Raw genomic sequence first — 25250 nt, forward strand, 5'->3', positions numbered from 1 at the left:
TCTCAACATTTGGGGCCAGATAATGCTTTGCTGTGTTTGCAGGGGACAGGGAATGGGAATTCTCCTGTATGTTATAGGGTATTTAGCACCATCACTGACCTCTACCCATTAGATGCCAGTAACTAGAGTAACTCTCTAGCTGGGACAATTAAAAATGTCTCCAAACTTTGCCAGATATAATAATAAATGGTTAATCAAGCAATATGTGTATTATTAACAATTGCTAGCTCCACCTATTTTCCACAATCTGTTATCACAAAGGTTATGAATTGAGTCACCAATATAAGAATCTTAGAATCTACCCTGTGAACCTCACAAGCTCCTCCCTGTCTCAAGAATGCCAGCTCTGGGCTTCCTCTTGTGGCTACACATTAACTCAGCCCATGGACCTTCTCCATGTCTTGAATAAGGAATTAGCAGGACCTCTCAATGGAAACATAGCATCTAGAAGATTACACAGTAAGGCTATTTTAAACGGTCAATTAACATAATTTTAAAATGTGATTTTGACTAAGGGAATGCAGTCATTAAAAAAGAAAATAGCTATTGCCAAAGATGCTTCTATAATTGCTGCATCTATCTGAATGCCTTTTGGTGCCCTTGGATAAAATGTCTCCTAAGTAATAGCTAAAATTCTTCCCAAGCAAAAGCTTAAAATCCTGCTGAATACTAATCAGATTAAGTAGAATGTTTGCCAACTGGAGTTGCCCACACGATACAATATGGGCAGTGTGCTCCAGCTTGTTAGCTTTCTCCAGAACTATTTGCTGCCACCTAGTGACAGAAGGGCATCATGGCACAGAGCGGTTCATCACCTCCATTAACCTTTGATTTTTCATCATGATAGGGAACTATTTTTTGCTGATAGGGAGTTTTTTTTTTTTTTTTCTACTAAGGACTCTGGACCCATAGAAAAAAAATTAAACTAAGGGCCTTTTACAAGTGAGGGGCATTGACAAGTAGCTTCAAATGACTATAAAGTACCCTACTCCATTTTAAACTGACAGAAAAGAGCAAGTCTTCTTTCAACAAATATAGCAAATGATACAAAATATCCTTCAGCTCCATTGATGGAGAAAGACAGAAAAGAGAGAGGCCAAAGAGCAAAAATGAGGGCACCAGAAACAAGAAGGGAAAAGGGAGTGGTGAACATAAAATACCGGAATTCCTGCTTTCCCTTTTATTGTTTTAAATTAGAGACAGAGCTCCCATCCACAGCGACCACACATCCCACAGTGACCAGGGCTGTGCCAAGCCAGGGACTCAACTCAGGTCTCCCACATGAGTGGCAGAGACCACCTATTTGGGCCATCACCTTCTGCTGCCCAGAGTCCGCATTAGCAGGAAGGTAGAGTCAGCAGCAGGAGCCAGGACTCTAACCCAGGTACTCCAACATGGGATGGGTGTCTTCACCGTCAGGCCAAATGCCTACGTCTGCTTTCTCGGTTTATTCCTTGAACCTGGTCAGCCATCGTTGGAGCCTATCCTGGTATCCAAAGTCCAAAGCATGCTTCTCAGAGGTAAACAGACTGGTGTCCAGTCCCAGCTCTGTCACCCGCTGGCTGTGTAGTCTTGAATAAGTTATTTAATTGCTCCGATTCCAATTTCCCTGTATGTACATAGGGAAACTATGTGTGATTACACTTACCCAAACACACCATGTTGCTCCAAGGACACAATGAGACCTTGTATGTCAAGTACACAATGAAGTCCTCCTGTATTGGTGCTATTGTTTCCAAGCCACCCCCCCTTCCCCAAAACCAGGAAGGGCTGGCCTCCTCCTGAGAGGAGCCTCATCTCTGTAACAGACCTAGCTTCTACCCTCCCACGCTGACTTCAACCATCTTGGAGGATGCTGACTCAGACTGAATTGCAAAAATTAAAAAGTGTCTTTAAGACACAGTTAAGGACCTGTATATTATTTTTTTGTTTATCTCTTTTTTAAAAGATTTATTTTATTTATTTTAAAGGCAGAGTTACACAGAGAGAGAGAGATCTTCCATCCACTGGTTCACTCCCCAAATGGTTGCCAACAACTAGAGCTGGGCCAGGCAGAAGCCAGGAGCCTGGAGCTTCTTCTGGGTCTCCCCTTCTGTGTCTCCCACATGGATGCAGGGGCCCAAGTACTTGGGCCATCTTCCTCTGATTTCCTAGGCATATTAGCAGGGAGCTGGATTGGAAGTGGAGCAGCTGGGACTCAAACCAACACCCATATGGGTATGCCAGCACCACAGGCAGCTTTATCAGATACATCCCAGAGCCAACCCCAGGACCTATATTTTAAAACAAAAGTTCAATATTGAGAGATCTTAGTACTGAGGGATTAAAAAACATGATTTCAATATGTCTACATGTATAACTCAGTAGACCATCAATATTAATTATGTCCAAATTAATACATAAGATTTATGTTTAAAGTATAAAAATTGGGGCTGACTGTTAGAAAAAGAGTCACAGACTGGTGCCTCCTCACACGTGGCACCAAAAATGGTAGGAAAAGAGGTGGAGAATAGAGAAGAGGCAGTGTATGAATCTATAGCCAGACCTACTTTATTCAGAGAAAATAAATTCGTACAGGTGGGTGACCAGCTGCCCATGTGCCCATGATGGAACACATGGCAGAAGGCCTTGGCCCCAGAGGCCGGACCTTTTTATATTTTAAGAGGGCTAGGGATGGGGGTATCAGGCAGAGGGGAATTCCTGGAACTGGTCTTTCAGACGGCTGTTAGGGGCCGTGGGAACCTGCAAAAGAATGCAGGGGTAGAGTATGAGGGTATAGGGTGTGAGACTCAATTGAGATTCAAGAGCAAGGAATAAATTCCAGTGTTTACCTATGTTTTGGGCAGTGAGTGAGAATAGCTGAGGCTTATGTCTTTTTTCCATCACTGACATTGTGGTATAGCAAGCAGGTAAAGTCACCACCTACAGTGCCAGCATCCCATATGGGTGCTGACTGGAGTCCCGGCTGCTCCACTTCTGATTCAGCTCCCTGCTAATGTTCCTGGGAAAGCAGTGGAAGATGTCCCAAGTGCTTGGATCCCTGCACCCATGTGGGAAAACTGGAAGAAGCACCAGGCTCCTGCCTTCAACCTGTCCCAATGAGGCCATTTGAGAAGTAAACCAGCAGATGGAAGATATCTCTGTCTCGCTCTCTCTCTCTCTCTCTCTCTGTAACTCTGCCTTTCAAATAAATACTCATTTTAAAAAAGTATATATAAGTCAAGCAACCAAATCCAAGAAGTATATGAAATAGAATAACATCAAAAGGAATTATCATTCTGTTTTACCTCTTTATAATTTCACCACATGGCATCTTTCATCCATATATTGTTTAACTTTACACAATTTTTGAATTTTATATAAATATAATAGCAAGTGTGCCATTTTGTGGCTTTCTTTTTCACACAGCATTATGTTTCAGAAATTCATTCATGCTGTGGCACTAAGCTATAGTTTACTTTTCCTGCATATAGTACTCCATTCTAAGAAATATACCAATATCACAATATATTTATATATTCTTCTCTTTTAGACATTTGGGCTATTTCTTTTAGATGTTGCATATTACAGAACAGGAGTTTCTGTATGGTGCAAAATTACTGAACTATAGGGTATGAGCACTTTCAACACTCTACATAAAACCAAGTTCTTTCCCAAAATTGTTGTAATTTCCATTATGGTATAATTTGCATCCCTATGATTACCAGTGGACAACTATTCATATGTTTCTTCTTCCATAAAAGTGCATGTTAATGTCTTTTGCCCATTTTTTCTGTTGGGTTATTTGCCCCTTCTTTAAATAATGAATCTTAATTTTTGGAATAACTGCTATAAGATAAAATCAGCCATGTCCTAGATTTTATTGTGCTTTTCAAATACGAAATGGGCCTTTTTTCTTCACAAACAACATGTTTAGAAAAATATAGTTTTTACAATATGCCAACCACACTGGGAATCTTATTGGACAGAAACAAACCGTCTTTCCAAACTATGTGCCCTGCTTTTGCTTTGGGAAATCTGACTGCTGCAAGCATGTGTTCAGTTACTTTGACACTGAGGGTCAGAAACTCCCCCAGCCTCCACCCCAGCGACACAATGGTGATGTGGTTGTAAGGGGCTGCTCCAGGAGGAAAGTCAGCGAGGCTTCTGTCTATGCCTCGTCCTTAACAATGCGCCCCTTTCCCAGCCTTCCTTGTGTGCTCCTATAACTGTACACATCCTCATCTCCTGCACCGCCTCCTCAGTCTCCTAGAGAGGAGAAATTTTTGTTGAAAATGCTTTGTACATAATTTGTCATTAAGTACTTGAATTGAGAAATAATCCTAATAACACTTTTACATTGAGACAAGATGCTAATAAATAGTTTTAAAGTCAACAAGAGACTATGAATAACTGTAGATTTAGAATTTAAATTCCATCCTACATTTAAAATGATCTTCCCTATAAACTATACAAGATGCTAAATTAAACTGCTTGCGTGAGGATTCAGGGCAGTTTATAGAATATTCAAGCTGGGCATCAGTATTTGGTACAGCAGTTAAGGACCACTTGGAACACCCACATCGCTTATCTGAGTGCCTGCATTAGACTCATACTTCCACTTCTTACCCAGTTTCCTACTAATGTACACTCTGAGAGGCAGCAAGTGATGGCTCACATGCTTGGTTCCCACACACATAAGGGACCTGGATTGAGTTCCTGACCACTGGCATTGTCCTGGCCCAGCCATGGCTATTGCAGGCATTTGGAGAGTGAACCAGAGGATGAAAGATCTCTCTGTCCACTGTATCTGTCTCTCTGACTTTCAAATAAAAATAAATAAATTTTTAAAAGTCTATTCACAGGGCCGGCACTGTGGAATAGTGGGTAAAGCTGCTGCCTGGAGTGCCAGCATCCCATATGGGTGCCAGTTCAAGTCCCAGCTGCTCCACTTCCAATCCAGCTCTCTGCTGTGGCCTGGGAAAGCAGTAGAGGATGACCCAAGTCCTTGGGCCCCTGCACCCATGTGGGAGACCCAGAAGCTCCTGGCTCCTGGCTTCGGATCAGCACAGCTCCAGCCGTTGCAGCCAATTGGGGAGTGAACCAGCAAATGGAAGACCTCTCTCTCTCTCACTCGCTGCCTCTCCTTCTCTCTCTCTGTAACTCTTTCAAATAGATAACTAAATCTTAAAAAAAGAGAGAAACTATTCACTCTAAAAGTGATTTTTAAAACCACCAAGTCATACATTCCCCATCTGAGAGGGAAATTAGAACATGCAAAACACCAGTATTATATCTAATAAGTGCAGACCTGCACCAAGAACAACACATGAGCCAGTTCCCTTTTCTTTATACCTGACATACATTATCCTGAAGGGCTATTATCATAGACATAGTCAACACTCAGACAAACATAAAGCCCTCTTTTCAGTATTTTCTGTGTTTTAGGGTCATCTTTCTGAATACATTATGTGTTTCTGGAGGTTAGAGCCATAGTTTGTGCTTATCTTTAATTCTTTGTAAAATTAGATATGAAATAAACCCTCAATATTTTTGCCATTTTAATAAAAGATCAAGGTGAATTTCAGTAGTGCCCTAGTAAGATGGCTATAAATTGTTCTGTTAATAAAAGGAACACAGCCTCATGTATTGTTTAATCCATGTTTCCTGTGTGCAGTAACAGAAAACCCATAGTCATAGTGGAAACCAGTAGCTCACTTCCTTAATGAAAGGAGGCTGGAAGTGAGCAGACTAAGGGTTATACCACAGTTCCACAAGATTGTGCAAAAATAGGGTTTTCCAGTTATCTGTTCAGTCATTTCTATGGCATGGCCATCAGCCTCAGCATTTAAGATGGTTGCTAGAATTCCAACCATCACAACTATGTTGTAGGCAAGAAAGGGCAAAGAAAGATTGCCCTTTCCTTCCATGGACATATGTAAGGCATCTCACAGAACACTTATCCTACATACCAGTGGTTAAGGGAATATGTTTAAGACTATGGCATAGACAAGCATTTCTCAAACAGGATATAAAAATCACCAAACATAAGAACAAAAATGATAAGTTGACATATATTAAAATTAAGATAATCTTTATTTTTATAGATTTATTTTATTTATTTGAAAGATAGGGTTACAGAGAGAGGCAGAGACATAGTAGGGGGGAGTCTTCCATCTGCTGGTTCACTCCCCAAATGGCCGCAATATCTGGAGCTGGGCCGATCCAAAGCCAAGAGCCCAGAGCTTCTTCTGGGTCTCCCACATGGGTGCAGCGGCCCAAGGACTTGGGCTATCTTCTATTGCTTTCCCAGGTGCATTAGCAGGGAGGCAGATCAGAAGCGAAGCAGCCAGGGCCGGCGCCGCGGCTCAATAGGCTAATCCTCCGCCTGCGGGGCAGGCACCCTGGGTTCTAGTCCTGATCAGGGTGCCGAATTCTGTCCCAGTTGCTCCTCTTCCAATCCAGCTCTCTGCTATGGCCCGGGAGTGCAGAGGAGGATGGCCCAAGTGCTTGGGCCCTGCACCCGCATGGGAGACCAGGAGAAGAACCTGGCTCTTGGCTTTGGATCAGATCAGTGCAGTGCAGTGTGCCGGCCGCAGTGCCACAGCCACAGCGGCCTTTGGAGGGTGAACCAACAGTAAAATAAGACCTTTCTCTCTCTCTCTCTCTCACTGTCCACTCTGCCTGTCAAAAAAAAAAGAGTGGAGCAGCCGGGACTTGAGAACTGGGGCCAATATGGAATGCCAGCGCTGCAGGTCAGGGTTTCAACCCACTACACCACAGTGCAGGCCCCAAGATTAAGATCTTCAGTGAAATGAAACACCAATAAAATAGTGAAAAGTTAACTCACTAAGCAGTGGAAGGTATTGAACAAAAAATAGCTGCCAACAGATTTCTATCCCAAACATATAAAATTATCATTTATTAAAAATGAATAAGGAGAATAAAAAACTCAATAGAAATATGAGTGAAAGTGTCGCTCCCCCTCTTCATGGAGGAATGACACAGGACCCTGCGCTGTTCTTTTGTCTGCTCGGCCCTCCCCGGGTTTGCTGCTGGTTCTTCCCGGGTTGGCTACCGACCCTTCCACCTCCATGGAAGGGCGGTTCCCCCTGCCACTTTCCCCACTTCCACGGGGGAGCAGCACACCACCGGCCGGCTCTCTCGGGGGCTGCACAGGTGTTCCTTCAGGTAGATATTCCCCTTAGATGTTCCTGGTGCATGTTGTCTCTCTCCTCCTTTATAGTCCTCTTCCGCCAATCCCAACTCGGCTGCCCACACGCCGAGTACGCGGCTCTCCTCCAATCAGGAGCAGCTCCTGCAGCTTGTCAAGTTGGTGAAAGGCAGCTGGGTAGAAGCTGTTTGCTCCTCTCCCAGCGCCATATTGTGGGAAAGCAGATGCATAGAATAAGTCTTAATTCCAGTAACTTAGTCTAGTCCGAGTTGCTCCCCACAGAAAGATGTTAAAATTTTATGGAAAATAAATACAAAGGGCCAATAAATCTGAGAAAGTTTACAACTTCAGTAGTCAATACAGAAATTGAAATCAAAATCAAGATGCCAACCAACCATACCACTATGCACTCCTTTGGAGGGACACCAGTTCTATGGGAGCTTGATCACTCGGAGCATGATCATTAAAAGTTTTGGGTGACAGAGTAGAAAAAATGCTTGCCTGGAAATCTGAAATGGATGTTTGTTTACTTGCTAATGTCTTCTGGTGTTTGCCTCAGTTGCATGTCATGTAAGGATGTTTTATTAGGGAAATGACATATTTGCTGAAGTACATACATAAAAATAATTGTATAATCATCTTCTGTTGCGTGGAAATAGAGTCCTGTAACATAAGCCACAAAATCAGCTTCTGCAGAGGGATATTAATTATTTAGGCTTCCAAGCTCAAATGACGTCCTTGTCAGTAATTCACTCAAACGGTCCCTGGTATGTGATACAGTCCTGTTGAGGAAATGGTGGCTCAGGAGCTGCCAAGGGTAATTCCATGCATTTACTGAGTCCATGAGAGAAACTGTAGTGATGATGATGATGATGATGATGATGATGATGATGAAATAGCAATCATCATCATAATGAAAGCTAATTTACAGCCGGCGCCGCGGCTCACTAGGCTAATCCTCCGCCTAGCGGCGCCGGCACACCGGGTTCTAGTCCCGGTTGGGGCGCCGGATTCTGTCCCGGTTGCCCCTCTTCCAGGCCAGCCCTCTGCTGTGGCCCGGGAGTGCAGTGGAGGATGGCCCAGGTGCTTGGGCCCTGCACCCCATGGGAGACCAGGAAAAGCACCTGGCTCCTGGCTCCTGCCATCGGAACAGCGCGGTGCGCCGGCCGCAGCGCACTGGCCACGGCGGCCATTGGAGGGTGAACCAACGGCAAAAAGGAAGACCTTTCTCTCTGTCTCTCTCTCTCACTGTCCACTCTGCCTGTCAAAAAAAAAAAAAAAAAAAAAAAAAAAAAAAAAAAGCTAATTTACAAGTATTGCCAATACTATGTACAAGCACCATTCCTTTTACATATGCTAACACTTTAATCCTTAGCACAATCTTATCAGGTAGTTATCAGTATTATTTCTCTCTCTTTTTTTTTTTTTTTTTTGACAGGCAGAGTGGACAGTGAGAGAGAGAGACAGAGAGAAAGGTCTTCCTTTGCCGTTGGTTCACCCTCCAATGGCCGCCGCGGCCGGCGCACCGCGCTGATCCGATGGCAGGAGCCAGGAGCCAGGTGCTTTTCCTGGTCTCCCATGGGGTGCAGGGCCCAAGCACCTGGGCCATCCTCCACTGCACTCCCTGGCCACAGCAGAGGGCTGGCCTGGAAGAGGGGCAACCGGGACAGAATCCGGCGCCCCAACCGGGACTAGAACCCGGTGTGCCGGCGCCGCTAGGCGGAGGATTAGCCTAGTGAGCCGCGGCGCCGGCCAGTTATCAGTATTATTGCTATCACATACAGAAATAGGCACAGAGAAGGTAAGTGGTGTGCCCAAGATACACATCTTATAAATAAATGGTGCATATTGCATTCAGTACAGTCAATGGACACTCAAGTCCGTGCTGTGAACCACTATTGCCTTGACCAGTCTGGTTTTTTTATAGTTTCTTCAACTAACCAATAATATTTGAGGGCCTGCTATGTGCAAGGCACTCTCTAAGTCACTGGCTTAAATTAACTAGCTGTTAAGATGCTGATTAAGATGCCCATGCCCCATATCCAAGTGCCTGATTCCAGCTTCCTGCTGATGCAGACCCTGGAGGGAACAGGTGATAGTTCAAGTGGCTGGGTCCATGCCACCCACGTGAAAGACTTGAATTGAGTTCGCAGCTTCCAGCTTCAGCCTGTCCTAGCCTCAGCTGTTGCAGACATTTGAGGAATGAACCAGCAGATGAAAGCATCTCTCTCTCTCTCTCTCTCCCTCTCTCTCTCTCTCTCTCTACCTCTTTGTCTCTTTCTATTTAAATTTTAAAATATTTTTAAAGTAACTGGCCTCCCAGCTTTCACCCTTCCATCTATTCTGCACATAGCCACCAACATGATATTTCTCCAAACATAAATCTAGACCTTCGCACAGTACTAAAAAATACTTCAGAGGCCAGCAGTGTGGCATAGCAAGTGATGCTGCTGCCTTTGACACCAGCACCCCATAGAGGTGCCAGTTGGAGTCCTGGGTGCTCCACTTTCAATCCAGCTCCCTGCTGATGCCCTGGGATAAGTATCAGAGTATGGCCCAAGTGCTTGGGTCCCTGACACCCATGTGAGAGACCTGGATGAAGCTCCTGGCTCCTAGGAGTGAATCAGCAGATGGAAGATTCTTCTCTCTCTCTCCCTTCCTCCCCCTCTTTCTGTAACTTAGACTTTCAAATAAATAAATATTTTTTTTAATTTCCATGGTTTCACATTTCATCTTGGAATGAGTGTCGCTGTACATCTCCCCAGCGTGACCAACAAGGACTCTCATAATCTGGGTCCTGCCTCCCTCATCAGTCTCATGACCCCTTCCCCTGTTCCATGGCTTCCTTTCTGCATCCGGAAACCCATGCTTAGCAACAAGACCTCCCTCGGCTCCTTTACATTCCCTTGGCTCCTCCCTCCACCTGGCCGTGGCTCAGCCATCTCGGCCAACATGGTGTCCTTCTCAAGACTCACCCTGTCCATTCTGTCTGAAGTGGCGGCTGCCCATGCCTCTGCCACAGCACCTTGATTGATTCACTCGTTAAACTTAACCTAGTAGGTAATTAATGACCTTGACTGTCTTGTGGTTATTGTTTGTCTCGCCTTACTCAGTCCCAGAAGGTTAGGAATTTCATCCACCTTTGTAACCACAGCTCCTAAAAACAGGCCTTGGCCTGTGGCAGGTGCTCACTTGTACTTGATGAAGGAAGGAATGAAGGGACATTGCCAGCGTATTGAGGGACAGCTAAGTCATAGACATAGCACACGGCCTTGATTGATGTGCCTGCATGCCCCAAGTTCACAGAGGAGTGAAGCAGTAATTCTGCGTTTGGAGTGGAGGGGGGCAGGGGGCAGGCAGTGCCATCAGTGGAAAGTGCCATCAAGTGCACAAGCAAGTTTGTCAGAGAAGAAACCAAACAATAACTGCTAGACAACCAGGTTTGATATTTAAGCTCCATCTCACAGGAAAAGTAGGTCCTGGAGGCAGAACAGGAAGAAATGGCCATTCCCCACCAAGGGAGCTGTGAGAGGAGCTGCAGTTTTTGAAAGGTGTTCCAGGCAAGGAAGCCATGCTGAGGAGCAAAAGGTAGTGCAGGAATGATCTTAACCATGAAACATGAGCTCAGCCATGAACTAAGGACTCAGCTGGTTGAAAAGACCGAGTACAACAGCAAGCAGGTGTTAACAGCACGAGGTGTGTACAACTTTAAAAAACAAGACTGTGTTCCTTTTCAGGTTCCCCGAGCTCCATCTCTCCACCTCTCCTTGCACCCTTTTGCCATGTTAACAGCGCCCAAAGCAGCAGAATATGCCCGCAAACAGAGTAAGCCTGCCAACTTCCATGTGCTTAGAGAAACTTAAGTAAAATTGGGAGGTGGGCTCAAAGGTAAGGTCCAAAGTGTAGAGGTAATTAGATTTTTCTGCCTGGTTGAATGAAAATGAACCAGGAGCTTTTATGGTTTGATTTTCCTCCATTAATGGGATCAAGGAAATTGTCTTTCTTAGACCCTGGGGGACAGGAGCTAAGCAGTACAAAAGGGACAAATCTAAAACTGCGAATGAATCAACCAAGGTGTCCATCATCAGATGAATGGACTTTTTAAAACTATGGCATATACAGACATTGGAATAGTATTGAGCTAAAAAAAAAGGATGAAATTCTATCATTTGCAGCAAAATGGTTGGACCTGGAGGACATCATGTTGAGGGAAATAAACCAGACACAGAAAGACAAATACCACATATTCTCCCCTATATGTGGGAGCTAAAAATTTTTTTTTTTTTTTTTGGACAGGCAGAGTGGACAGTGAGAGAGAGACAGAGAGAAAGGTCTTCCTTTGCCGTTGGTTCACCCTCCAATGGCCGCTGCGGCCAGCGCACTGCGCTGATCCGATGGCAGGAGCCAGGTACTTCTCCTGGTCTCCCATGCGGGTGCAGGGCCCAAGGACTTGGGCCATCCTCCACTGCACTCCCTGGCCACAGCAGAGAGCTGGCCTGGAAGAGGGACAACCGGGACAGAATCCGGAGCCCCGACCGGGACTAGAACCCGGTGTGCCGGCGCCGCAAGGCGGAGGATTAGCCTAGTGAGCCGCGGCGCCGGCCAGGAGCTAAAATTTTTTAAAATACTAAAAATTAAAAAAAAAGAAATGCCTGGTGTGTATCAATTTTGCTGCAAATACAGTGTTTTGTCAAACTTTATTTTAAATCTTTGTTAAACAAATTGATAGGAATTATATACCCCTATAGTTTTAATGATTGTTTGTGACTTTTAAAAGCCATATTATATGAGTGAAGTTGAACTTCTTTTCATTTGATTATTGTGTGTAACTTGTGCCTATGTTCCCTCTGAACCATGATCTTTCTACGCTCTATTTGTTGAACTCTTAATTTAGTGGAGCACTAAGTCTTCAACTATAATGCAAATTAAAAATATGTCATCTCAAAAATAAATAAGTAAAATATAAAGTTGAAAATATTTAAAAATAAATAAAACTATGAGTGGACATATGTTTTATAGAAGTTTTTATGCAGTATAGCTACTGTCTCTGTCTGCAGGTATCAAGTTAAGAAGGGCAACAAATAGAAATGCCACCAAGTGCTCCACAAAGGAAGTAAATGCCACAGAATGGAAACCACCAAAGATCCTTTCAGATGCACAGCCAAAGAACAAAGTAGGTCTAAAAACAGACTGAGTCAAGCTAATACCACAAGTTTTGAGAGTACTTTACTTATATGGTGGTTAACACCTAGCCTTTGTAGTTAAACACTCTGGGTTTGAACATAAAGCCCTCTATTTCCCAGCTACGTGACACCAGGCAGGCTACTTAACCCCTCTGTGCCTTCATTTCCTCCCTGGAAAATGAGAAGAACAATGATACTCGCTTCTCTTAAGTGGTTGAGATGATCAACTGAGACTACGTGAAGAGTTAAGATTATGCTTATGTTAAGAGATGACAACAGTGCTTGTCACAGAGTGAAATCTAAAATATTAGCCATTATTATATTTTCAGGATTTGACAGACACTATTCAGATCAGCTGTTGATTCAAATCAGTCTGTTGAGAAGAAGGTTAAGATGAATATCTGCATCACAAAAGTTCCCGTTCTTGGTCCCCCTCTCAGACCATTTCCTGCTGAGTATCTCCTCAGTCTGCCTGGTTCCTGAGTTGTGGGTTGCAGAACCCAGAGCATGGCCAGACATTGACAGGCTGGAGGGGAAGGTAAGAGGGAAGAGGGTTCTTTGTGTTCCCAGCTCTGGGCTTTCACCTGTAATGTGCAGATGCAAAGAGGGTTTAAAAAGAAGTCAGAGAGCAAGTTGGTCCTCCTTGTGAAAGCTGAGGGGGAGAGAATCAGAGAAGGGGCCAGGACTGGGGGTCTGGGACACAGGGCTTTGTTACTGAGAGACTCCTGGTAGCTGAAGGGTAGTGAAAAAGGAAAAGGAGAGGCAATGTTGAAAATGGATGCACTGAGTTGTGAATCGGGCTTATATCAAGAAACACATGTTGAAAATTGAAATTTGGCCTTGCGGCGCCGGCACACCGGGTTCTAGTCCCGGTCGGGGTGCTGGATTCTGTCCCAGTTGCCCCTCTTCCAGGCCAGCTCTCTGCTGTGGCCAGGGAGTGCAGTGGAGGATGGCCCAAGTGCTTGGGCCCTGCACCCCACGGGAGACCAGGATAAGCACCTGGCTCCTGCCATCGGATCAGCCCGGTGAGCTGGCCGCGGCAGCCATTGGAGGGTGAACCAACGGCAAAGGAAGACCTTTCTCTCTGTCTCTCTCTCTCACTGTGCACTCTGCCTATTAAAAAAAAAAAAAAAAAGAAAATTGAAATTTGGTTGCTGTACTGTGCAATTTTTGAATGAGAATTTTGTAATAGATTGGGATTACATGGAGTTCAGGATTAGTCTGGGGTCCAGAGGCAAACTACTGATTGTCTTACCCACAGCAGCTATAGGAATGGCCTGAATTTTGGGGGCGCATCAGGATTTCTTTATGTGTTATCTAATACCAGAATAATTGCACTGTTGGGAAGTCATCACTATACTGAGTTTTCAAAAGTATTTACTGTGATGAGATTTGCAGGTACAGATTTTGTAGCATCATATTTTTATTTCTGAAGAAGTTTTTAAAGTAAGATGTTGTCTTTTTTCTTATGCATTTGGGGACAGCAAACTTTAAAGACAAAAACAAAACATGTCAAAAACAGTAACAACAGAAAAAAATCACAGAAACAACCAAATGTGCACACACAGACCTCCAATAATCTAGATTTTAGGCTTAATCATGAAAAAGCAGGTCCCTGAAACGGGTTCACAGACAGCCCCACCCCAAGGCTCACCTGTGGTCCCAATGTAAAGAAAATCAAGCTTGAACAATCAATCATTAGTGTGTTTTTTTGAAAATAAAATTTTGTAAAAAGATAAAAACAAAAAAAAAGAAAACAAAATTTTGTCTCATATGTATTTTCTTCCGCAACCTATAACGATGGTTGGATTCTTGATGAAAACAGATCTTTTAAAAAAAAAAAAAAAGATTTGTTTTATTTACTTAAAAGGCAGTGTTACAGAGAGACATGGAGAGATAGTATGAGAGAGAGAGAGAGAATTTCCATCTGCTGGATCACTACCCAAATGAACACAAAGGCCAGGGCTGAGCCAGGACAAAGCCAGGAGCCTGGAACTCCAGCTCTGTCTCCCATGTTGGTGGCAGGGACTCAAGCATTTCTGCCATCTTTGTGTTCCCAGGTTCCCATGCACATTAACAAGGAGATGGATCAGAAGTGGAGCAGCTGGGACTCAAACTGATGCTCATTTAGGATGTCAGTGTCCCAGGCAGTGGCCTAACCTGCTGTACCATAACAGCTGCCCCAGATCTTTATTCCTTTATCATTTCCCACGTGTATGAGAAAATTCATAGACAAATGGAGTAAAATGTGAATTTTGCAGCTCACATATGAAGTGCTTTGCAGGCAGTGGAGTCTCAGTAGCTATTGTCTATGAATGGATTGGCAGTAAGTGGGTGGCCCTTGGGTGACCGCTCTCAAACACTGTGCCCTGTGTATATTGATCAAGAGGCTCCTTTCCAGGAACCAGCTGGTCTGTAACTAATCAACCCAGTGAGCCCAGAGAGTCAGAAGAACAAAGGCCAAGAGCCAGCACTGTGACAAAACGAGTAAAGCCGCCACCTGCCATGCCAGCATCCCATATGGGCGCCAGTTCAAGTCCGGGCTGCGCCACTTCTAATCCAGCTCTCTGATGTGGCAAGGTAAAGTGGTAGAAGATGGCCCAAGTCCTTGGGCCCCAGTACCCATGTGAGAGACCCGGAAGAAGCTCCTGGCTCTGGCTCCTGGCTTCTGATTGGCTCACCTTTAGCCATTACAGCCATCTGGGGAGTGAACCAGTGGATGGAAGACCTCTCTCTCTCTCTCTCTCCTCTCTCTCTCTCTCTCTCTCTGCCTCTACCTCTGCCTCTCTGTAACTCTACCTTTCAAATAAACAAATAAATCTTAAAAAAAAAAGAAAGAAACAAAGAACATTCTGTAACAGGACCAAGTCCTGAGATGAATCTTGTCCATACATACCCCTTCTAGATAATCCAACAACACAAAATCCATTTGGTGTTTCTTTCATGCTGTTATTTGTATACTTCAGGCATCTTTTTCCAATTCCTGGGTAGTGTGTGTAAAACTAGTTTAAAGTTTTATAGTAGTGAAGTAGGCATTGCAGCACAGTGGCTTAAGCTGCCACATGGGATGCCAGCATTCCCTATGAGAGCGCCAATTAGAGTTCCAGCACCTCTGTTTCTGATCTGGCTTCCTGCTAATGCAGCCTGGGAGGCAGCAGGTAATGATTCAACTGCTTGAGCCCTTGCCACCCACATGAGAGACCTGAATGGAGCTCCAGGCTCCTGGGCCAGCCCTGGCTGTTGCAGGCATTTGGGGAATGAACCAGCAGATGAAACCCACCCCGAATCCCTCTCTTCCTGTCAACCTGCCTCTCAAATAGATGAAAATAAATAAATTTTTAAATTACACATATAATAGGGTTATATGCTTACAAGTAAAATTTTCAAACCATACAGAAAATATAAAGTGAAATGTAAAAGAATACCCTCTTCCCCATACTTCTTTCCCATGTCTAGAACTAACCTCTGTTAATACTTCTGGTTATATTCCAATGTTTACTATACATATACGTATAAGTATACAAATGTGAGGAGGCTATAGAAAGCTTGTGGAAAATGGAAGTGATATTTATTCTGATTCAAACATTTTTAAATTCATGCATATGAGGGGCCTTCAAAAATTAATGGAAAATGCTTATTAGGAAAAGACCAGTGGCCAGTGTTGTGGCATAACAAGTTAAGCTGGCACCTGTGACACCAGCATCCCCTATGGATGCCAGTTCAATGCTCTGCTTCTGATCCAGATCCCTGCTAGCATACCTGAGAGCAACAGAAGATACCCCAAGTGCTTGAGCCCCTGCACCCAGAGGGAGCTCCAGGCTCCCGGCTTCAGCCTGACACAGCCCTGGCCGTTGTAGCCATTTGGGGAGTGACCCAGCAGATGGACGATCTCAATCTCTCTGTCTCTCCCCAACCCTCTCTCTAATTCTGCCTTTCAAAATAAGTAAAAATAATCTTTAAAAAAGAAAAAAAAAAAAGGAAAGACCAAGCATGGACTTCAAAAACTTTCCACATTGGAGTGGGCATTTGGCTTAGTGGTTCATACTGCTTAGGGTCCCAGCTCCACTCCCCATCCAGCTTACTGGACAGAGACAGAGACAGAGACAGAGAGGGACCTTCCATCCACTGATTCACCCCCCAAATAGCCCCAGTAGCTGGAGCTGGGCTGGGCCAAAACCAAGAACTCAATCTGGGTCTCCCACATGCGAAAGGAACCCGAGTACTTGCCTGCTCAGTCCCGAGGGTGTGAAGTAGCAGGGAAGCTAAAATTAGAGCACAGGTGGGGCTTGAATCCAGGAACTCTGATATAGGATGTGGATGTCCTAAGGCATCAACCATTCATCACTCACTCACCTCCTAAACTTGTTATTTAACTCCATCTTCCCTGAGCTTTTTGAAGCCCACATGTACTGGTTTCTAAGAACTGTTTTTAACATAAGAGAAATTAATCTGAGCTTGTGGGGGTTCTCAGTAAAAAAAAAAAAAAGAGAGAAATTAATCTTGTATTTAAAAGATGAAAAAATATACTTTTACATTTGTTGTTTGAAAAATTTTTCATTTGATATACTTGAGCTGCTTAGTTTTTTTTTTTTTTTCCTTTATGGCTTGTGGATGCTGTATCATGACTTTTAGCTAACCTCAAGATAAAACAATGCCTTATTCAGAATTTTTTATGTATTTTCCAGCTGTGAAATTTCTTCATAAAGTGAGAGAAAAGGGAAAATTACTCTTTAAAATCTAAGTATTCCTAGAAACAGTTTTAAAATTTTTTATTATATTGGTGTTAGTTGCTCATTTATTAGTCAAAATAAGTATGAGCAGGGAGAGTACTAGGCAGAGCAGTTGAGACACCACTTGCAATACCCACATCCCATATCTGAGTGCCTGGGTTAAACCCTGGCTTTGGTTTGATTCCAGCTTCCTGCTGTTGGGAGTTAATTAGTGTGCGGGACCTCTCTCTCTCTCTCTCGCTCTCTCTGTCTCTCAAATAAAGAGACAAACATTTATTTTAAAACCAACTACCAGCATCACTGTTTCCTAGGATACTGTGTCAGTACAGAGCACATTAGTAGGAAATCAGCTTGGAATGTACAAGACGATACTGAAGAGTTAGACAACAACATCTTTTTTTTAAAGATTTATTTATTTATTTGAAAGGCAAAGTTACATAAAGGCAGAGACAGAGAGAGAGAGAGTCTTCTATCTGCTGGGTCACTCCCCAGATGGCCACAATGGCCAGGAACTAGGTAGATCCGAAGCCAGGAGCCAGGGTGCAGGGGCCCAAGGACTTGGGCCATCTTGTAGTGCTTTCTCAGACCATAGCAGAGAACTGGATCAGAAGTGGAGCAGCCGGGACTCGAACCAGCACCCATATGGATGCCAGCACTGCAGGCAGTAGCTTTACCTGCTATGTCACAGTGCTGGCCCCCAACAGTAACTTCTTAAATCCTGGCTCCCTACTTAACAACTGGAGTGAGTGATTTGATCTCTGTGCTGCAGTTTCTCATCTGGAAAAAAGAATTTAAAAGCATTCATCATACCACCTTCCTCAAAGTGTTGCCACAAGGGCTAAATGAGCTAGAATGCACGCAAGGGCTAGAAGTGCCAGGACCACAGCAAGCAGAGATGCAACTGCTTCCTTGTTACCACCCCTGAAGAACTCAGTGTTATACAAACAGGACAGGAGTGGGCAGTTTAAGAGTAAATTCAAAACAATGTATCAGAAATTCAAATTATTGTACTCTACGCACATGATACATAACTGACCCAGAGATCAAAAAATGATTTGTTTTGAGAAGGGTTGGTCACAAAAGTGTAACTTTTATTATTTATTTATTTGTAAATAATTTCAAACTTAGGGAAAAGTTCCAAGAATGGTAAAGAACTCACTTATTCCTATTACCCAGATTCACCAATTCTTTTTTTCTATTTGCTTTATCCTTCTCTCTCCCCACTTCCAAAATCTTTTCTGAGTCATTATGGAATATATATACACACACACACACACACATATATATATATATACACATATATACATATACATAAAATAACTTTACTATTATGTACTTTGGTATATATTCCCTAGGAACAGTAAAACATTTTAGACTATCTACATTAGTAGGTCTGTGTAATCTGTCCTCTCTATACCAATTTTGTCAACTGTATCATTTAAAAGCATTTTTTCTTCTGCACAGGATCCACTATGGGATCACATAGTGCATACATTGATAAATATAATCCAATTTCCAAATCTATAAGAACAGGTTCATGGAAATTTTTTCCTACCAACATATTTGACTTTAATTTCCTATATATTGAGAGCTAGTGGCTGTGTGTCCAAGCTATATTATTGGTATAAAATGATCCTTTATCCTCTATAGGTCACTTAAACTCTTGGAATTGTACCGTGGAACTTCATAATGGAAGACAATAATGGGAGAAGACAAGAAAGATCATCTTGAAGCTGCAGCTCTTGCCAGCACAGTTATCTTTACAGTTCGCTTTGGATGCACTGAAGTGTTATTTTTGTTGTTGCCCTTTCTTCTCTTAGAAGCATATTGCATGGCAGCATTTCGTTAAAAGAAAAAAAATGTATCTTTCTTATGCTACTGCATCATGACTGGAAGACTACTGGAGAATTCAGAATATATTGCATTTCTCTGTCACAGCAGACTGGCTTTGTAGCTATTTTACAAAAGTATAGCATTGAATTTTGCACAGTGGTAGAGTAAGTGGCAGTTTGCCAAGGTTTTAATCCAAAATAAAATAAACCTGTCACTGGTGGCCTTTACTGTATTCTCATATGATAAAATTTAAAATCATTTCAATAAAGCATTAAAAGAAAAGTGGGTGCAGGCTTTCTGTCAGTATAATATGACTACTAGAAGAAGAAAATATTCTTTTTTTTTCAGCACCTTTTCAAAATGTAGGCACATGTCTTAGCCTGCCCATGTAGGTAGTAACAACTCAGTCAGATAAGTGCCAATGCAGATTACACCTCTCTCAAGGCTCTGGTATCCGCTCTTCCTGAAGAACAATTTCATTAATACATGCAAAAACATGGTGCAGTTCACTGGCTTCTGCTGAAAAGGGTGGTGTGTTCCCATGTGAGGTGTGGCTGGGGAGACCCTTGCAGCCTTTTGCACACTGGTTGCTTATGGCTGTAACTGAGATAGCCCAGTAGACTTGCAGCACAAGCAGGGAGGCGCAGATGGTGTCTGTGACCTGGGATCCCTGCGTATGCTGCCAGCTGGCTAACTCCATGGGGTTTTGCCCAGCTTCCTTCTGTCTTAGCTCTGCTAGATATAAGCCACTGCTGCCTCTCCTTTAACCCTTTGTACACGAACCTTGGATGCTGCCCAAGGATTTTCACAAATGGCATTGTGAGTGTACTGCTCGCTGTGGTTTTATAGAGTTCCTGCCTGGGCCTGAAGCACAAAGACACTTGATTTCACCTTCCTGCATCCAAAGATGACCTGGGGTTTGGGGTCATCCTCTGCTCCTACATGTCTGAATAGTGCTTCTGAATCAACAGGATGGCAGCAACACACAAGGTCTTCAGGCAGTCACCCCAGTGACACGTTTGGGAGGGAAAACAGGAAATCGTGGTGCTAATTTTAAAAAGAGAAAGCAAGCTGGAAATAAGGGTGGAGGTGAGAGAGGAGCAAAAGGGTCCTGTATATTTTCCTACTCTTTTGAGTATTCCACAGACTCTCAGGAAATATCTTTACTTTTAGTTCAGAGAGGTGTTAATATCAAGATGAAATATACATATTTCTGAAATTAACTGCTTTCCATGATTAATTCAATGTCATAGTTTTACAATGATTTTACTATGCATCTCAGGAAGGCAACATATATTATAAAATTAAGGAAATAAAAAGCAACAAAAATAGATAAAAACATAAAAGTAGGGTCCGTAATCTTGCAATTCATTGATGATCATGGTTGACATGTTGGTGTAGACATAGTCCTAATCCTTTCTTTCCTATATAAAAATATGATTTTTTTAAACAAAAGCAACATCATACTGAAGAAATGTAACTGTATTTCAATTAGAGGGCTTTTAGTTTGAGATCTGGAGTTGCCTCTTCACACTTCCAGTCCTGGAACTCACGTGAGTCTCACATGTACCTCAGATGAAAGCTCCGAGCTCCATCTCAGCAGTTTCCATAGGCAAACATTGCACAATGCAGGGCATGTAATGTATTTCTAGAGTGCTGCATAGGATGAGAAGTGCGCCCTTTGTCTCCAAGGTCATAATGGCTCTGCTGACTTCAATACCTTTCACTGGAGCTAGTGAGGACAACTCGAAAATGCCAGAGAGAATGGCAGCCCCTTGCCCCATGATCCCAAATGAAAAACAGACAGAACGCAGAAATCCCCTTACACACTACCCCCAGGTCCCTTTTGTGTTGTTCTTGCCAACGCAGCAGCCGTCCTGCTATATATACTGGCTGCCACTCTCGTCCCCATCACAGTGGACGCTGAACACCCACTATCAACAGCCATGGGGAAGGTAAGCCCCTTGAGGCGTCATCCCACGGCTATGGACTGTCTACTCTGGGGGGCAGACCATCCAGCTGACTTCTGCTGTCACCTTGTTTTCCACTGCAGATCATTTTCTACGAGGACCGGGGCTTCCAGGGCCGCTGCTATGAGTGCAGCAGCGACTGCCCCAACCTGCAGCCCTACTTCAGCCGCTGCAACTCCATCCGCGTGGACAGCGGCTGCTGGATGCTCTATGAGCGCCCCAACTACCAGGGCCACCAGTACTTCCTGCGCCCTGGCGACTACCCTGACTACCAGCAGTGGATGGGCCTCAGCGACTCCATCCGCTCCTGCCGTGCAATTCCTTACGTGAGTCTTGCTTCCAGCTGCCTAGTGTGAAAGCAGTGGCCAATGGCCATTAATTTCTGCTTAAAAAAGTCAGTTTGTTCCAGCCTAGAACTTCTGTAGAGTAAGGACAGGAAGGCCTCCAAGGAGAAAAACATCAATTGTCATCTCTATTTTTCTTACTTACAGACATCAACATTGCTCTAGGACACAAGAAATCACATTACAACCTTTAAAATTAAACTTGGTACCATCCAAGTGATACCTAATTTCTAAATTAAAATCACCTTGATTAGTAAAGAAAGATATCTATCTGGATAACAATTTTTTATTGTAGTTTAATTTAATTTTATTTGAGAGAAAGGGCAGGTAGAGAGAGACAGAGAGAAAGAAAGCATTCATCTGCTGGTTCATGCCCCAAATGCCTGAGAGCTGGGATCTCAGTCCAGGTCCCCCATGTGGCTGGCAGGGACCCAACTACTTGAGCGATCATGAGTTGCCTTCCAGAGTGTGTATGAGCAGGAAGCTGGAATCAGGAGTGGAGCCAGGACTCAAATCCAGGCTCTTGTATGGGATGGTGGCCTCCCCAACCAGCATCTCAACCACTGCACCAAAGGCCTGCCCTATATATAATTCCTTCTTAAGGATTAAAAATCTAGCAGGCTATGGGTAAACAATGCAAGTATAATATATTCTGACTGCATTCGTGGTTTTTCCAGAACATTCTATGACATAATAAGTTGGAACTTAGAACAACACATCTCAGCATGTAAGTGGTTTTGTATTTCCCCAAGAGTCATTATCAACCAGTTTCTTACAAGAATATCAGAGACAGATAATTGATTAGGATGCACAGGTCACAGTCCTCACCAAAGTGCAGTTTCATCTTTTTTAATCAGGCAGAATGTGTGGTTATGCTTTCTGATGGCACCAAATTGAGCAGCAGGTTCAGGACTGAAATCAAATTTAGACTAGAACGATATGTAGATATGCAAGAACATATTTCTTTGGGCTAAGAAAAAACTCAAAAAGTCCAAATGGTTTGCAAAACATCATTTGAAAAGGTGTGTAGACTCAGAGTAAATACAAATCATGGAAAATTACAAGTGCCAAAGTGACTTAGAGGTAATCGTGACAGGTCTCGATGACAGGGAATCTGGAAACAGGAGTGAAAATCCTCCGGCAGCCTCACTAACTAGGTTGTGAGAGACGGTTGCTGACAAAGGCAATGCTTCCACTCTCTGTATTTCAGTGTTTGTTTCTTCAATTAGATTTCCAGATCACTGACCAGGGCAGCTTCATTTCAACACTCCTCCTGATTGGCTAGAACAACAACATCAGGAGTGGGATTAAGGAGAAGGCATATTTTACAGGACACTGTGAAAGCCGAGCTTCCTCTGGATGCAGGTTAACGAGGTCACTTTCGTTGACCCCAGGGATGCACACCATTAATTCTTCTTGTGTTTACTGTCACGACAGACCAGCTCTCACAGGATAAGGCTGTACGAGAGAGATGACTACCGGGGTCTTGTACACGAGCTCACTGAGGACTGCCCCTGCATCCACGATCGCTTCCGCCTCAATGAGATCTTCTCCCTCCACGTGCTGGAGGGCTGCTGGGTCCTCTACGAGATGCCCAACTACCGGGGGCGGCAGTACCTGCTCAGACCTGGAGACTACAGGCGGTACCACGACTGGGGGGCCATGGATGCCAAAGTCGGCTCTCTGAGACGGGTCATTGACTTGTACTAGACTGTGCTTTTCTTGTGATCCACATTAGAAAATGCAATAAACACACCAATCATGTTCCTGGCACTCAGTGGCTCTTGTTTATCTTTAAGTAATAATTGAATTTTAGGAAGCGGTGACCCCAAGCAACTCCCGTGATCTTGAAAGGTGTTTTGCATTTTCCTTCAATTTCTGTTGCTCAGACAACTGTATCTATAGAGTATTCACTGCTGTCATCGAAAGGAGGCAGACTGTTTCTGCCTTCCATGACCTACAGTCTGAAGGAGAGAGAAGAACATAATAAACAACTAATAGAACCCACAGAAGGGAAAGAATGTAGAACCCCCACCTGTGGCTGGGGCACCAAAGACAAGGCATTGCTGAAAGGATTAGGGTCGCTGAAGATAAGATCAGACAAAAAAAGACAGATGAAGAGAGGGGAATTTTCAAAGTAGAAAAGATCTAGCCTGTTTGGTGTTAAAAGTGTCAACAAAAGTTAAACAGCATGATTTCTTTTTAATCTTCAGATTTATTTATTTCAAAGGCAGAGACACAGAGGGAGAGCTCCCATCCATATGCCCAGTCTCCAAATGCCCACAACTGCAAGGGCTCGGCTGAGACTGAAGTCAGGAGGAGGGAACTCACTCAATCCAGCTCTCCCACTTGAGTGGCAGAGACCCAGTTATTTGAGCCGGAGTTGGGAACCGGAACCAAGAACCAAACCCAGGCACTCCCAATGTGGAGCAGAGGCATCTCAACTGATGTCTTAACCACTCGGCCAAATGCCCATCCTAGACTGCCTGATCTCTTATGCTACCTCTGCTACTTACTTGTAGAGAGACCAGCTCAGCTGCCCAGTCTTCCAGGGACTCTCCCAGTGTTAGCACTAAAAGTCTTCCATCCTAGCCCTTAGTTTCAGGGAAACCAGGAGAGCTGGTTACCCATTTATAAGCTTACTTCATTAAACAAGTCATTTCTTGTCTTCTCTGTGCCAAATGATCAATAAAAACTAACATGATAATAAACTCCCAGGATAATTATGATGAAAAGAAAGGAAAAGATTGTGAACACACTGTATCACTTTTAAGCTATTATACCAATGTAAGTATGAGAAATTGATATACCTGCAATATCCTCTCAAATTCAACATCACAATATGGTCTTCTTTATTTTGGACTTGAATATGAATTTTTACCAACTCAATTATCAAAGATTCCATTATGCAGAGTGAGGTGTTACTATTTGCTATCCAGCTCATCTCTGGAATTTCTTCCCACTGACAGAGCTACTCTCCTAGCGTGATAGTTTCTTTTCCAAATTTATATAAACTAAAATAATGTTCTGTCCCGGTTGACTTTTTGTGGAAATTGCTAAGCTTATTCTAAACTCTATATAGACACAGAATAGCCAAAATAGTCTTGAGAAAAAGCAAATAGTAGAAGAATTCACATTTCCTAGTTTCACAACTTACCACAATGTAATGGTAATCAAGACAGTGAGGTACCGGCGTAAGGTTATGTGGGGAGCAACTTGGACTAGACTAAGTTACTGGAATTAAGACTTATTCTATGCATCTGCTCTCCCACAATATGGCGCTGAGAAGGGAGAAGCAGCTTCTACCCAGCTGCCTCTCACCAACTTGACAAGCTGCAAGAGCCGCTCCTGATTGGAGGAGAGCGGCGCGCTCGGCGTGTGGGTAGCAGAGCACGGATTGGTGGAGAGGACTATAAAGGAGGAGAGAGACAACATGCACCAGGAACATCTAAGGGGAACATCTATCTGAAGGAACACCTGTGCAGCCCCCGAGAGAGCCGGCCGGCGGTGTGCCGCTCCCCTGCGGAAGTGGGGAAAGTGGCCAGGGGGAACCGCCCTTCCACGGAGGTGGAAGGGTCGGTAGCCAACCCGGGAAGAACCAGCAGCAAACCCGGGGAGGGCCGAGCAGACAAAAGAACAGCGCAGGGTCCTGTGTCGTTCCTCCACGAAGAGGGGGAGCAACAGGTTAGACATACAGATGAGTGAAATAGAATCAAAGATTCAGAAGTAAACCAAGTGTCCATGTTCAACTAATTTTGGACAAGGATGCGACTACCATTCAATAGGGGAAGAATAATTTTTTTCAACAAATGATGCTGGGCACACTGAGTATATGCAAAAGAATGAAGCTAGACTCCACACACCTATATAAAAATTAACTCACAGGGCCAGAGCTGTGGCACAGCAGGTTAAAGCCCCAGCCTGCAGTGCTGGCATCCCATATGCGTGCCAGTTCAAGTCCTGGTTACTCCTCTTCCAATCCAGCTCCCTGCTAATGTGACTGGGAAAGCAGCAGAGGATGGCCCAAGCCTTTGGGT

General features: G+C 43.8%; 2 protein-coding genes across 4 annotated transcripts in view; both read left to right on the plus strand.

Moving 5' to 3' along the window:
- Positions 1-19181, plus strand: part of C3H2orf80 (chromosome 3 C2orf80 homolog) — a 28745-nt gene extending 9564 nt beyond the window's left edge. For 2 of the 3 annotated variants that reach the window (XM_002712561.5, XM_008259061.4), the window contains 3 exons: positions 10891-10978; positions 12211-12326; positions 18717-19181. In XM_002712561.5, coding sequence (XP_002712607.2) covers positions 10891-10978; positions 12211-12326; positions 18717-18725 — 213 coding nt within the window. In that variant the 3' untranslated portion in view covers positions 18726-19181. Of the gene's footprint in view, positions 1-10890; positions 11042-12210; positions 12327-18716 lie in introns of those variants that run through there. The other variant, XM_051848241.2, reaches the window with a different exon arrangement.
- Positions 19182-20845: 1664 nt separating this feature from the next.
- Positions 20846-22986, plus strand: LOC100355936 (gamma-crystallin A). The gene is made up of 4 exons (XM_070071593.1): positions 20846-20854; positions 20953-21195; positions 21938-21940; positions 22651-22986. The coding sequence occupies exons 1-4, from the start codon at positions 20846-20848 to the stop codon at positions 22921-22923; spliced, it is 528 nt and encodes a 175-aa protein (XP_069927694.1). The 3' UTR covers positions 22924-22986.
- The last annotated feature ends 2264 nt before the right edge of the window (positions 22987-25250 follow it).

This window comes from Oryctolagus cuniculus, chromosome 3 (genome assembly GCF_964237555.1).
Source record: "Oryctolagus cuniculus chromosome 3, mOryCun1.1, whole genome shotgun sequence".
Taxonomy (NCBI): Eukaryota; Metazoa; Chordata; class Mammalia; order Lagomorpha; family Leporidae; genus Oryctolagus; species Oryctolagus cuniculus.